The sequence below is a fragment of the Trachypithecus francoisi genome, unplaced genomic scaffold (assembly GCF_009764315.1).
Source record: "Trachypithecus francoisi isolate TF-2019V2 unplaced genomic scaffold, Tfra_2.0 Lachesis_group2, whole genome shotgun sequence".
NCBI lineage: Eukaryota > Metazoa > Chordata > Mammalia > Primates > Cercopithecidae > Trachypithecus > Trachypithecus francoisi.
Window position 1 is genome coordinate 53,042,167 of NW_022681465.1, and position 15,127 is coordinate 53,057,293.

At 35.1% G+C, this 15,127-nt stretch overlaps 1 protein-coding gene across 7 annotated transcripts in view; it reads right to left on the reverse strand.

Moving 5' to 3' along the window:
• XRCC4 (X-ray repair cross complementing 4) overlaps positions 1-15,127 on the reverse strand; it is a 355,171-nt gene that overhangs the window by 126,455 nt on the left and 213,589 nt on the right. Inside the window, exon 8 of one of the 7 annotated variants that reach the window (XM_033179215.1) lies at positions 11,305-13,525. The exons of the other annotated variants lie outside the window; for them this stretch is intronic. Within the exon in view, the coding sequence (XP_033035106.1) occupies positions 13,522-13,525 (4 nt within the window). The 3' untranslated portion in view covers positions 11,305-13,521. Of the gene's footprint in view, positions 1-11,304; positions 13,526-15,127 lie in introns of those variants that run through there. 7 annotated transcript variants of the gene reach the window in all.

A 15,127-nucleotide genomic window follows, 5' to 3' on the forward strand; every position in this document is an offset into this window, starting at 1 on the left:
CACAGTGCTTGGCACATAGTAGGTACATCATTACTATATTAAGGTGGAGATAAAAGGCAGAGGCTTATAACCATTGTCTAAGGATAATGTGTAATGTCAAATTTTCATTACTATGACGGGTTTGTTTTCCTCTTCTGGAAGTTATTGGTGTATGTTCCTGACAGCTTAAATGGAAGACTCCAAAAATATACTTGAGACCTGACAGACCATCTTATTATTCAGTGAAAACACTGAGATTTTCATCTGCCTTATTTGCCCACATAGCAGTTGAGAACAGATAAAATGTTCTCCAACAGTTTCTATGTTTTATATCGTGCCATTTATTGCTTAACCCAAAATAAACCTCAATAAATAGAAAATTATCATTTTCATGATTTCCTTGAAATGGGATATATAGGTCCATTTGGTTTTATATTAATATCTCATTACTTCATTGGTTTGCTAAATTGATTTGTTCAATTCATATCTTATTCTCTAAAGTTGGGAAATTTTTAGAACATCATATATCATGGTCCTAGGGAAAATACTCTTTAAAATCAGCACTATATCCATAACAGAATGTGTCAGTGAAAAAGTTGATTTTCTCTGTATTCCATAAGGAGAATATCATATATCCCCAGTAAGAGAAACCCCATGCCTTCAGATCACAATCAAAACACATGTTCAGAGAAAATATTCCCTGTGGTTGGAGCAAACAAGAACCTCTATGACAAGGAAGGTTTTCAGAGGCTACAATACACCTTCCTGAGTAACCCTTCTTAGAGCACAATTTGAAGAAAGCTTGCTGATAAATTACTTATAGGTGCATTAAGTTCAATATTGAAATAAATGAAATGATGTAAAATGATATAGTATTAACGCATCACAATCTATATATTTGAGTATATAAATACAGCAGCATGGAAAAGGGAGCTTTTCCAGTCTTTTGAGAAGTCAATCCCCATGACTGGTTTTGTTTATCCATCTTTTGTGGTAGGCTGATTTCTAAATTAAGAGAGATGATTTATTTTGGTAAAGACCAAGTTTACCAAATAGCTTTCAACAACTGATGAGGCTTCCCAGATCTCTGGTAGTAAGAGGACAGCAACCTCGAATGTTTCTCAATTCATCCCTGCTGTTCCTTCCAATCACATTCACTATTACACCAATTACAGTCACTATTCTTCAGATAACTCTTCCTGGATTACTATTAGAGTATCCTCCTATCTTTACTGCCAACCCATAAACTTTCCTTCCATCCAATATACGGTTTCCAGGAAAATTTTTGTAAAGCACTGTTCATTATACCACTATTTGACTCAAAATCTTTTAACAGTTCCCTGTAGCATTCATAAAAGAAGTCCAAATAAATAAGTTTAGCATCTAAGTATCTTTGTGCTCTATGTTCTGCCTACCTTGCCAGCTTTATTCATGTTTCTAAGCACCTCAATGATACAGGCATTGGTCCTCAATCTTTCAGACTCTTTCTCCATGCATTTGTTTTATACAATCTGTTCCCCTGACAGGACAGTCCTTCTTTTTAGTAAGGGACTATTCCAGATTTCTCTAACAAAGAGAACAAAATAAAAACAAACCACCACCATGGCTTTGATCAGGCTAGACATTTCTTCTTCTCATGCAACAGTCCAGAGGTAGCTGGGTGGTCCATGGTAGGTATGCTGCCCTGCTCTCTGAGACTGTCCAGGGACCATGATTCCTCCTATCTTGCTTTCCCATCTCCTACCATGGTTTCCTTAAATGCTAAGATGGCTGAGAAGGAAGAAAGAGACATAGGAATATATGTCCAATCATTTCATGGGCAAGATCCCCAAATTGTCCATATCATTTCCATTTATATCTCATTAGCAATGGCTTTGCCACATGGCCACCCATCACTGCTAGTGAGGCTGGGAATTGTAGCCTCTAGGTTGGTAGCCATATGCACTGTTAAACTCTGTGGATAGAGCAGGTGGTGGAAAGGAGTTCTCTTACTAAAAGAAATAGGGGGATGCTGTGGATTGGGTTCAATTAGAACTCTCTTTCTTTCAGTTTATGCCTTTAGAAATAACATTCATCTTCAAAGCCAAACTCAACACCACTTCAGGTGTTTACGCCTTTGGAAACAACATTCAACTCCAAAGCCAGACTCAAAGAATACTTCCTTCTGGTCAGTCTTCTCTGATTTTATCCTATCTCCTTATTCCATATACCTCCAAAAAGATTAGCAACTCTCCTTTCTCTGAAATTTCATAGCTTTCATACCTACTATGGAATTTGGCACAATCTAGACATATTATAGTGAGCCATATACATATTAAAGATAGTTTGTCAGAAAATGAAATGTGGTCCAAAAGCAAACAACATATGTGTGCTATTCACTACTCCTCCTTCATTGTTCTATTCACATACAAAGACAAAAACAGAGGCTGCATCAACTTCTTATTCTGTATTTCTAGAAGTGACTCCATACAAACATTCAATAATGGTGGTAATAAAAACACTGCTTTATCTGATACACTGGTAATTTATCTTCATTTATTACAAAAATAATATTTTACAAAGTAACATATACATATTTGATCTAGAGAAATAAGTTTTAGAAATTGTTTAGAAACAAGGTTATTGTAAAAGATTTTCAATTAAACAAAATATTATGTCCTAAAATTTTACTAGAAGTATTTTCGAATAATGATGTTTAAACAAAGCATGTTTGTGCTTTTGTCCTTTAGTAAAAATTTTCCAAAAACAAACAAAGTCCTTGAATAATACTAATGGATCATTATATATTTTTAATTTCTTAGGTTTATTTTTTATTCTCTCTTTTTTTTTTTTTTTTTTTTGAGACGGAGTCTGGCTCTGCCGCCCAGGCTGGAGTGCAGTGGCCAGATCTCAGCTCACTGCAAGCTCCGCCTCCCGGGTTCACGCCATTCTCCTGCCTCAGCTTCCCGAGTAGCTGGGACTACAGGCGCCCGCCACGTCGCCCGGCTAGTTTTTTGTATTTCTTAGTAGAGACGGGGTTTCACAGTGTTAGCCAGGATGGTCTCGATCTCCTGACCTCGTGATCCGCCCGTCTCGGCCTCCCAAAGTGCTGGGATTACAGGCTTGAGCCACCGCGCCCGGCCTATTTTTTATTCTCATATCTGATTTCTTTCTTCCATTTGCTGACATATGTTACTTTTGGGGTTCATATCTTCTTATTTTGGCATAACTAGTTTACACTTTTCAGACAACATGAAACAGTCTACACTTCTAGTGGGATAAAATATTTTATTTTATTTCATAATGTTTTACTACGGACCAAATACTTACTTTACATTGAGTTACATATCATACTAGATGATTTAAGTTATAGAATTTCACCATTACAGTGTAAATTTTGGGTAAAGTATACCAAAAAAAAAATATACCTCCTATTTTTCCTTTAATACTGAACCACAAATTATGAGCAAGGAGTCATTTCCTTTGATTAATAACTTTGCCGGCCATGTACAATGAATATTTTACACATTATTCTATGTTGGTAGAGTGCTTAAAATGCCTGAAACAATACTATTATCAAACCAAATTTAGAGAAATTTTATGTATCACAGTCTTTCAAATGACAGGAGTATAACATATATGAAACATATGATAAATCCCCTTTACTTAAAACTCGGAAAGATTATAAAAGCCTCCTATAAACACTTTTTTTTTTTTTTAAACAGACATCTGAGTCTGTCAGTAATTTAAGATTTAAATGTATGTAATAGCCTGGGGGAACTGTAGTAAGGATTGTTCCCAGGGTGAGTTGTAAACATGGAAATATTTTTTTAAAACACCTCTGTAAGCTCCAATGAAACACATTATCTTGAAATTATGTTAAAGTAGAACTTACAATTCATGCACTTACAAGACCAAGCCTATGATACATTTAATAATCATGCTTTAAGAGGCCATAAATCTGTTTTTAATACAGAATACATTTTAAAAAAATTTTTGTCCTTTTTGTATATTTAAAAAATCCTTTCAGGCAAACATTATCTTAAAGTGTGACTGTTGATTTTATTGGCAAATCTATAATAATGCATATGATCAATCTTTATTTAATTATTTTGGGTCACAAACACAATTAATAAATCATCTTTGAAGTACACTGACCATAATCAGTATACTCTGGAACAAGGCCAAGGGGCCATTAATCAAAATATGCAGCAAGCAAAGTGGGAGCTGCAGCCTGACCAGTTAGGTAAACATAGAGTGAAGCTAATAAAAACCTATCTCGTTTTAAAACCACCACCGTGTTTACTTTTGCAACTAAGATAAACATTATGATAAAATTAAAGTTGTGTAAAAAATGAGGTTTGCTCATGATGACCAGAGTAAATATATAGTAATTGAACATTCATTTTATGTACCTAATTTGACATTTAAAAAGTCTAAAGTTCAGATACCAAAAACCCACAAAAATTAGATATTTGAATCTGACAATTATATTATCCAGCTAAATTAAAAAATAATTTTCAAATACTTTGAGATTTAAACTTTGTATACATCGTTAGCAATGTTTAAGAATCAAGGTATGAAAATAAATTATTTTTGAAAAGACGGGATGGTCAACTACCACATTTTAAGTTGGTACATGCAATTTCATCTCCCTCTCTATATATATTTCTAAAATGAATTGGTAAACAGCAACAAAAATAAAAAACCCAAAGGCAAACACTGTTGTGAGGGTACAAATTGTTATAGCCTTCCTGGAGAAATTCTGGCAAAACATACATACATGTATGTGTAATATATGTGTAATTCCATGTATAACTCTCTATATAAACTATTACATATCTCAAATTCATCAACTGCTTTTAAAACATAGTTTTCCAAAGATGTTATTTTTCTCCCACATTACACCATATTGATTGCTAAATGGAAGAAAAAAAAAGTTGTGGGTTATAGCATAACCAGTGTGAGCCTAGTTTTGTAAATGAAGCGTGGAAGAGAGAGGGATCTGCAAAGACACAGAGTACCAGGTCTTAATGGTGGCCATCTCCTGGTGAGTGGGATCAAGAGTTTCCCATATATTCATTCTTTTGTTTCTGTGTGTTTTCTGATTTTTCTGGAACGAGCTTGAACTCCTTTTATAATTGGAAAACAAATAAAATAAAGTTCATTTTATTAAAAAAATCAATGAATTAATAGCAGACTCTTACCCCCTCACTGTTTTTTTTGTTGTTGTTTTGTTGTTGTTGTTGTTGAGACAGAGTCTCGCTTTATCGCCCAGGTTGGAGTGCAGTGGCACGATCTCGGCTCACTGCAAGCGCCGCCCCCCAGGTTCATGCCATTCTCCTGCCTCAGCCTCCCGAGTAGCTGGGACTACAGGTGCCCACCACCACGCCTGGCTAATTTTTTGTATTTTTAGTAGAGACAGGGTTTCATTGTATTAGTCAGGATGGTCTTGATCTCCTAACCTTGTGATCCGCCCACCTGGGCCTCCCAACGTGCTGGGATTACAGGTGTGAGCCACCGCACCCGGCTTTACTGTTTTAATTTTTATCATTCATAACATTAATAATAAAAACATAGGAAGAAGATATCAGAAAGCAAACAAATAACTTTCTTCAAAACTCCATTAAAAAGAAGAATCTTTATTAAGAGTGAATATTGCCACATAAATTCTATGTGACTGCAACTGGGTTACTATGGGGGGAAATGAGCTCTTTAGCACCCGGAAAAGCTTTAATAGGAAACCACGAAAATTCTGATGTTTATAATAACTTCTCAAAACAAAAGTGCATGGATTGGGCAGTTTCTTCAAGGATAATACTGTAAGCATCTGGCACAACAAAGTAAGAACTGAGCTTTTGTAGGTTCAGGAAGACAATATCTTATATAAGCTGTATCAGTGGCAGCTGTGCAATACTCCACTGCACTCTATGGAGGTGGGGAAATACTGGGTTGACATATGCTGCATCTTTTTCTGCCCCTTGAAGCCACAAGACTGTGATAAGATTGTGTAGTCCTAGCTAATAAAATAAAAAAACTCACTCTAAGGTGTGTGTGTTGTTTTGGCATCCAGTATTCACTTGATATTCTGCATCTACACAATGACTTAATGGAGCCACCTAAAGGTTGATTCAGAACACATAGCTAAAACTCCTTCACTACAATTCAAGGAGCATACAGTATCTGTGAAAAGTTAGAATTTAAAATTTCTCAGTTTGTTGAACAATGTGTTCAAGATTTGTGTTTTCAGAAGACACACATCACACAGAAGACTAAATCATGTTTGAGACTTCAGTATGAAAGATGTTAATCTATATATTTTTACTTGCTAGCCTGCAGAAACAAAGACTACATAACAATATCTAAAGACTCTACAAGTGGCCGGGTGCGATGGCTCACGCCTGTAATCCCAGCACTTTGGAAGGCCGAGGTGGGCGGATCACGAGGTCAGGAGATCGAGACCATCCTGGCTAACATGGTGAAACCCCGTCTCCACTAAAAATACAAAAAATTAGCTGGGCATGGTGGTGGGCGCCTGTAGTCCCAGCTACTCGGTAGCCTGAGGCAGGAGAATGGTGTGAACCTGCGAGGCGGAGCATGCAGTGAGCTGAGATTACGCCACTGCACTCCAGCCTGGGTGACAGAGCTAGACTTTGTCTCAAAAAAAAAAAAAAAAAAAAAAAAAAAGAAAAGAAAAAAGACTCTATAAGTATTTATTGTACTTTGGGCCTAAACTACTCTAATGGTCTTATCCTGTAGCTGAGATGATGCTAAACTGCTCCTTTTAGGGGTCTTTATATATTCCAATCACTGAAATTCTCTAGAAAATAACCCTACTACTCTCAACCGGGCCATCAGTGGGACAACCAGGAAGTTTCCTAAGTACTAGGATTGGGAGGGGGAATACACCACAATTTTTTTTCCAGTAATTCATTTTAATGCCTTACATTGTATAATTATGGCTGAAATATCCTTATATCTTAAAAAATCCTTGATATTCAATAATTTTGAGAGTTCATATGCTAAATCAGTACCCTGCAAGTACTGCAAAAGACCTTGGACTGTCTTTTTTTGTGAGTGGAGGCAGACTGCATGTGGATGCCATGCTTAAGGGCATTTGAGAAATTAAACAAGGTCAAAGGAATTATTTACTGTGGGGTTTCTGAGAGCCTTTAAAATAAAAACCTCCAAGTTTGGGTGTTGGGGTACATGGGACTCTGGGAGCTACGGTATGTAGCAATTTCCAAGCTTATTTCAATATGGCACTCTTTCTAGGGTACCCATCTTTTATATAGTTCTATAGAATGAAAACTGTGAAGGGCATAATAATTAAATTGTTTAATTTGAATAGTCTATTAGTTGGTTGATTTTATCACCTGGCTGCTAATTTCAGTAAGACTGGGAAATGGATCCAATGTAGTTAAATACATAACTAACTAATTAATTAATTAATCAGTTGGTTAGAATAATCCATCTAGTATACCTGGACACAACTGGCTTTAGGTCACACCAATACAATGCTATTAATAGATTTTTTACTTACTGATACAAACAGAGCAGGATCTTATTGTACAGTACTCCCCTGTTATCCTAGGGGGATACATTCCAAGCCCCCAGTGGATGCCAGAAACCACAGAGACTATCAAGCCCTATATATACTATGTGTTTTCAATCTCAAAACTGAGATAGCTACTAAGTGACTAATGGGTAGATAGTATATAAAGTGTGGATACGCTGGATAAAGGGATGACTCACATCTCCGGCAGGACAGAGTGGGACAATGTGAGATTTCATCATGCTACTTAGAATGGCACACAATATAAAACTTATGAATTGTTTCTGGAATTTTCTATTTAATATTTTCAGACTGTGGTTGACTGTGGGTAACTGAAACCACGGAAAACAAAACTATAGATAAGGAGGGACTATGGTATTATCTTTTGTAGACTGCTGGAAGAAATAATAGATCCTAAATCGAAAGATTTAAGTGAAAAATGTTTCATGGTGATTATGTTGAATATATATAAAGCATGACTTCAATAAAATTTTAAACTAGGTGCCTAATAAAGGCCAAATATAGTGCTATTTTATTTAGATGCACATTGTGCCTTTATAAATTTATAGAAAGTAATTTTGTAATGTTCTTGCTTACACTCAGGATTTTACCTGATATTAAAACACTGTAAATATGAAAGTAATTTCATAATTTCTGCAACCTTTGTCAGCTGGTTCATTTTAATCTACAGAAATAAAAAGACACACCAAACAACCCTACAAATCAAGATTTCAAGTGATGCAAGATAGTAAATAACAAGGAATGTACAGCATATGGTTATGCTGAATAACTCTTGGTGTTGATGCTAGCTTGACAGAATAGGATTAAGTGTTTCCTGAGTATAATCATATTGTATGGATTAGCCACACTAAATTTTTTTAATGAATATTTATCCATCTATACCGGATTCAAGGATTTCAGAGTCTTACTAAAAGGGAGAAATCTTCAGAGATCTAAAACTATTCCTTAAGGAAAAGCATTTATATTTACCAAAAAAAGGCAAAAGAGCAGTACATTTCTGCACCTCAGGACTGCTCACAGATGCTAATTTAATCTATTATCCCTGTGGGCACTCCACATAAGTTTCAGTATGTTTTCAATTTTCTAGTTTCCTGTGTTACAAAAAAAAGAGAAAGTTTTATTATTGAGAGTCCAAAATTAGACATTAAGCAGTTTGAAAGTACAGTTAAAAAAAAAAAAGATGCAATACTAACCAAAACATCAGTGTTTTCTAGTCAATCTGATAACTTTTAACAAGAATTAAAAAGCAGTATCAAAAGGTAGGAAAAATAGAAGAAAAGTTTTCTGCATTGTGAGAAACTGGAATGCTCTCCTGACCCTGAGGAACAGCTGAATTCTCAACATGGGCCACACAACCTGCTTGGTTTAGCCTCCCAGTACCCCTCAGCCTCATCTCAGGCCCTCTCTTCTGTGCTCCGTCCACTCTCATCACACTCACACATTCCACCTGGGCACAGGTTCACAGGCTGCTTCCTCTGTCTGAACGTTGCTCTCTACTCCCTACTGTACCCTTTCACTCCTCTTTATCCTTCAGATATTGCTCAAATGGTGATTCTTCAAGCAATATCCTTTTTGCTGTGTTTCCCCTAAATCCTGAATTCCTTCAAAAGTTTATGGTTGTATAGCTACGTAATGATATGATTAATGCTTGTTTTCTCTCATACAGAATAAATTATATAATATCAGGGAGTGTGTATAGTTTGCTTAGCAGTGGGAAAGAACCCATAGTCAGAATTCTGTGGTTCTCAACAAAAAGTGTCTACTGTTGATTTCCTTAGTCAGTGTGAAATCATGTGGTAGGCCTACAATGCAAACTCAACTTAGAGGTTATCACAGGAATTACAGAGGAAATAACATTGTGAGGGACTGCCAAAAGTATTAGAAATCCTGCATAAGTTTAGAATTGAAAATAATGAACGAAGCCAGGCTTCCTAGATGAATTTAATGAGATATACTAGTTATTACGCTGTGGTGACATGAACTATAAAATCAAAACTTTCTGTGGAATCTTTTCTTTATCACTAAAAGAAGTAAAATTGTGTAATAATTTATTCTCAGTTAATCTTTTCTAGTTAAACATGGCTAAGAACAGAAGAAAGATGAGTGTGGTAGAAAATCTTTGTTCCCATACAAATTCTTTAAGGACTCAGAATTTCAAAACCTCTTGAAAAACAGTCACTAATTGTTTCTATAGCATGTACTTAGAATGTATATTTCATGTACTTTTAGTGAGTTTTATAAGCAGGTGATATTTTCTTTAGCACAGTAAACTGAAGATGAACACCATATATTCAAAGAGTTTTATAAATGGTAGTGGCTGGTTAATGCTGAACAGTTTAATTTGTAAGATGATAATTACACTATAGTAATAATTAAACTGGTTTTATGGCTAAATTTGGCAATTTAAAATAGCTCATCCATGTAAAGACAGTCTCTATTTCTCTTTTAGAAACACTGAAAAGTGCGTCGTTCATTAATCCACTGAAAAATTGTTTAAATTAAAATCACTAGCTGTGTGACGTTCAATAAATACTTAATTTCTGTGCGCAATAAGTTTGTGACATTACTTAACAGAATAGGGTCAATATTTGCATAGCTTCCACTTAAGATGGTATCATTATTTTTTAGAGCAACACTTAGAGATTTAGACAATACATCTATCTCAGGTTACAAAATGGTTTTAAGACATTAGAAGTGGCATTTTTTTTTTTTTTGAGATGGAGTCTCGCTCTGTCGCCCAGGCTGGAGTGCAGTGGCCGGATCTCAGCTCACTGCAAGCTCCGCCTCCCGGGTTTTACGCGATTCTCCTGCCTCAGCCTCCCGAGTAGCTGGGACTACAGGCGCCCGCCACCTCACCCGGCTAGATTTTTGTATTTTTTAGTAGAGACGGGGTTTCACCGTGTTAGCCAGGATGGTCTTGATCTTCTGACCTCGTGATCCGCCCGTCTCGGCCTCCCAAAGTGCTGGGATTACAGGCTTGAGCCACCGCGCCTGGCCAGAAGTGGCATTTTTTAAGAGAACTTCCAAACCACATAGGAATATTCAATTATAAAACTGTGACTATTACAATGCATTTCAACTTACTAATTTTCTTAATATTTTTTTTTCTTACTTGTTTGAAGAAACATTACTTTCATATAAGGATAACATTTTACTTTATATGTCAGATCGCCCAATGATAACATTTGACCATCTGTTGAGAAATTATCTGTAGGATAGCTTTCACAATTTATTTAAAAAACCCAATTAATGTGCTAATTTTTCCTGTATGAACAATATTTAGTAGCTCACTATTCATGTTTCTATCAACTCATTACATTTTGTTTTAAAGCCCAAACACTCTGAGAGGTCACCTTTGCTTTGCTGCTACTTTACATCTGTTTTGAGGAAAAAGCTAAAAACCTGCTGTCTTTTTACACCATAGAGAGGAGCTAAGGAAGGATCCCAATGAAAAAAATAGACCTGAGTCATGACTATGTCATTTCACTCTTTTACTTAAACTTAATTCCTGAAAATTTAGGCATACTTATTCTCAAAAACAAATATACTTACACAAGTCTTGAGCTCCCTTCTCCATCATTATGTTTTTTTTTTTTGAGACGGAGTCTCCTTCTGTCGCCCAGGCTGGAGGGCAGTGGCACGATCTTGGCTCACTGCAAGCTCCGCCTCCCGGGTTCATGCCATTCTCCTGCCTCAGCCTCCCAAGTAGCTGGGACTACAGGCGCCCGCCCCCACGCCCAGCTAAATTTTTGTATTTTTAGTAGAGACAGGGTTTCACCGTGTTAGCCAGGAAGGTCTCAATCTCCTGACCTTGTGATCCACCTGCCTAGGCCTCCCAAAGTGCTGGGATTACAGGCGTGGGCCACCGCACCCAGCCTCACTTCTCCATCTTTAATATGACATAAATATACGTTAATATTTTCCAGAATGTGGTTAAATATTTCTACAGTAGTTTTCAAACACATTTTCTTGTGAAAACTATTTTTTATATTTCACTATTTAGTATTTTTATTGGTAAAAGCAACTTTACCACATATTTTCTTTTATATTTGATAGACATGGTTTGTTCAGATACTTTGAAAGTATACAAGATTAATAAAAAATTCATTATAAAGCTCTGTGAATTTAATAATTTATATTTATTTTATATCTGTATTCCTTTTACAGCTATTTATATTTGTTCTGAAGTCTCTAAAAACTTTGCAGTCTTTCAGGTATTAACTAAAGTCATTTCTCTCTGTATATTGAGTCAAAATAAAAGGAAAGCTTCCCCACCCCCCAAAAAAGTGGTTCTCAGATAAACTAAAATGCCCCAAATCCATTCCCACATATAATAGTTCACTTACAAATCTGGAACACAATTCCAAAGATATCAATTTAGAACTTTGTGACAAATGTACTCCCCTTGCTTTGCACAAAATTATTTGTGTATATCTTTGTCTCTGAAAAGATTATAAACCCAGTTGAGTAAGTGAATCAGGCACAGACTCTGGAATAAAACACTGGCTGTGCTGCTCTGGCAAAAGAACTACATCTTTATGAGCCTTGGTTGCTTTTCATCTGTAAGAAGGATAACTTAATACCTATCTTGTAGGGTTTGTGTGAGATTTAAATGAAAGACAACATATACAGCACTTATCAAAATTCTGATTTATTTTTATATCTCTCTCTCCTTCTATACCTTGTCACTATAACAATGACTTAGGGTCGCAATAAATGTTCAACTAAATGTAAACATTATTATGATTTTGTTTTATAGATAAGTATTTAGTTTTTCTCAGAATGCAAAATAACCCTATGGTATTTATAAAGTACTTAAAATGTTACATTGTAAAATACCTATAAACAGTTAAATTTAAAAAATGCTTTTCTCATGGATATTTCATATTTTTAATTGCTTCATGAATTTTAATCAATAATAGTTAATAAATATGGAAGTATTTTATTGCTAAATCATATTCATGTTTTGAAAGCCGTGAACTGTTAAATACATAATAGATTTATAAATATTGAGAGGGATCTTACAGATCATCTGGTATAATCCTTTCATTTTTAGATGAGAAAACTGAACCTTGGAAAGGTAAAATGACTTGCACAAAGTGTTGTACACACACACATACAGAATATTTAAGCCATAGTACTTATGACCACTCCTTCCCCTACTTTTGTTTCTTTGTTCTTGAGGTACAGAGATAGAGAAGCTAAATGGTGGAATCACATGTAAGATGTCTGCTGGGAATGTTGGAAGGGACTGAAGGTCATGCCATCAGAAGGGCTTAGAAAACTGAAGTTTAGAGGTAGGGACTGATGTATTTTCACCCATAAGTAGCAAACTAACCACATCTGCATTTATTTGTGAGTCTACAGATAGAATACATGAACCTAATTGATGTTTATGTTTTTGATGACAAGCTGTCAGAGAAAAAAATCATGCTTTAGGAAGGCAGGAAAACATGTAGCAGTTTTAATTTTAAAACATAAAATAAGGGCTAGTCATTAGTAATCAAGAATGTCTTACTCTGAGGTTTTTTTTTTAAGAGCTAAGGCTTATTTTTGCTTTTGTTTTATAGAAGCTTCTTTTTCTTAATTAAAAAAAATTGGGAAAGTACAACTAGTATTTAAAAATTTTAAGAGCCATAAAATTTCAGTCTCCTGTATTCAAAATGGAAAAAAAAATCCTGTAATATAAAAAATAAGAAAAAAATACATAATTTAACATTTTGTTTTATTTGAGCAAAAGAGGAGGCATTATACAGTAGGGTATCAACCACTCAACATCTGACTGATACATGCTAAACTAAATTTCTCTTAATCTTTAAAATGCTCCCTGACATCTAACAGGTGTTTTTCATTTCTACTCAGGGGCAGTCTGCCTAAAGGGCCTACAAGGATATAATTAGCAGACCATTCCCAAAAGCTGTTATGGTTTACATCAACTTTGTCAACTTTTAAAATGGTGAAAATATACAACATAAACATTGACACAATCACCTAAACATGGAAAAGAAAAGGAACATAATATTAGCTGTCTGTATGTTTGGAGAAACAAACACATTACCTTTATTAAAAAGCTAACTAAAAATATTTAGTATTGATTCAGAGCTTAACTTCTTTCATCTCTGTATCATGCATTTCAGAAACCCACTTAAGCAACACAGTTTACTCAGAAAATGTTAGCAACCTCAAAACCTTACCTTTGGTTCACACATAGAGTGGAAAGATCTAAGATGCAGCTCTCCAACATAAAACCAATGTTTCCTTCTTCCCTCAAACCATGAAGTCATTATCAGACAAAACAATTGGACTGAAAGTGCCATGAGGACAGGAGCTGTGTCTATTTTCTACTGTCTGGGATCCTCAGCATGATCAATATTATGCCTGGCACATAATTCAATTTCAACTCATTACTCACTTGTCTATTAATTGACTGAATGAAGTAGTTAGTTTCTGGAACGTTTCAAACTGCTTATAATTTTATTCTTTCCCATATTAATCCATAGGAATAGTTTGGCTATTTCAATGTGTGTAAATTGAAAATATTTTTGGTTCCCTATATGAAACAGATCACACCATGCCTTGAACTCTATGAGCTCTATCAAGGGGTTATAAGCTATGAATAAATTCAAATGATAAGCACAAACCAGAAATAATTTAGTGCATTATGGGTTTTTGCATATATTGTCTAAAGACATTAGGGACCCAGCATAGTATAGAGATAGCATTTTTAAGAACATGTAGATCAGGCCAATTGTGGAGAGAATAAAAACACAGTGATAGACAAAATAATCCCACTATACAACATTTATATGCTAGAAACTAAAACATGTTCCCACTAGGCTGCCAGTTTCCTGATGGCATGAATTGTGCTTCTTTGCATCCCTATTATCTATAACAGAATTTTAAAGCTTTTTGCTCTCAGGAACCCTTTATACTTTAAAAAATTTTTGAGGGTCTCAAGAGTTTTGACTCCACATTTTAGTTTAGGTGGACTATTTGCCATATTGAAAATTAAACCTGAGAAAATTTAAACAGATTCATTATTTCATTTGAAAATAACACAAATCCAGAATATGATAATATGAATAATACATTATTTATGAAACATATTTTCCAGAAAAAAATGTTATGAGGGCTTTGTTTTACACTTTTCAAATCTGTCTGATAGTTGGTTTGATGGAAAAGTTGGATTTTCACTAGCTTCTGCATTCAGTCAGCTGTGAAATGTTATTTTAATTGAAGGATATAAGAAAATCCAGCCTCCCACAGGTATGGAATTTAAGAAGGGATGACCTTATGGACACCTAGAAAGGGCCATTGGAAAACCCCAGGTACCCTCATTCCATACTGTGAAAATCACTGAACTATAAAATCATCTGTCACAGCATCATCATTCGATAACTACTTACTGAATTAACAAAAACTTTAGAAAAAATAAATTCTCAGAGCATATATACACACACCCAAATGATAATATTCTTTATAAATGCTCATTGTTTTGCTGTAATGAAATATTAAGTGTTTCAACTTTGCAACTCATCACACCTAAATTGAAATATAGGCTGATGCAGGGTAATCAGAACCAAAGAGTGAAAA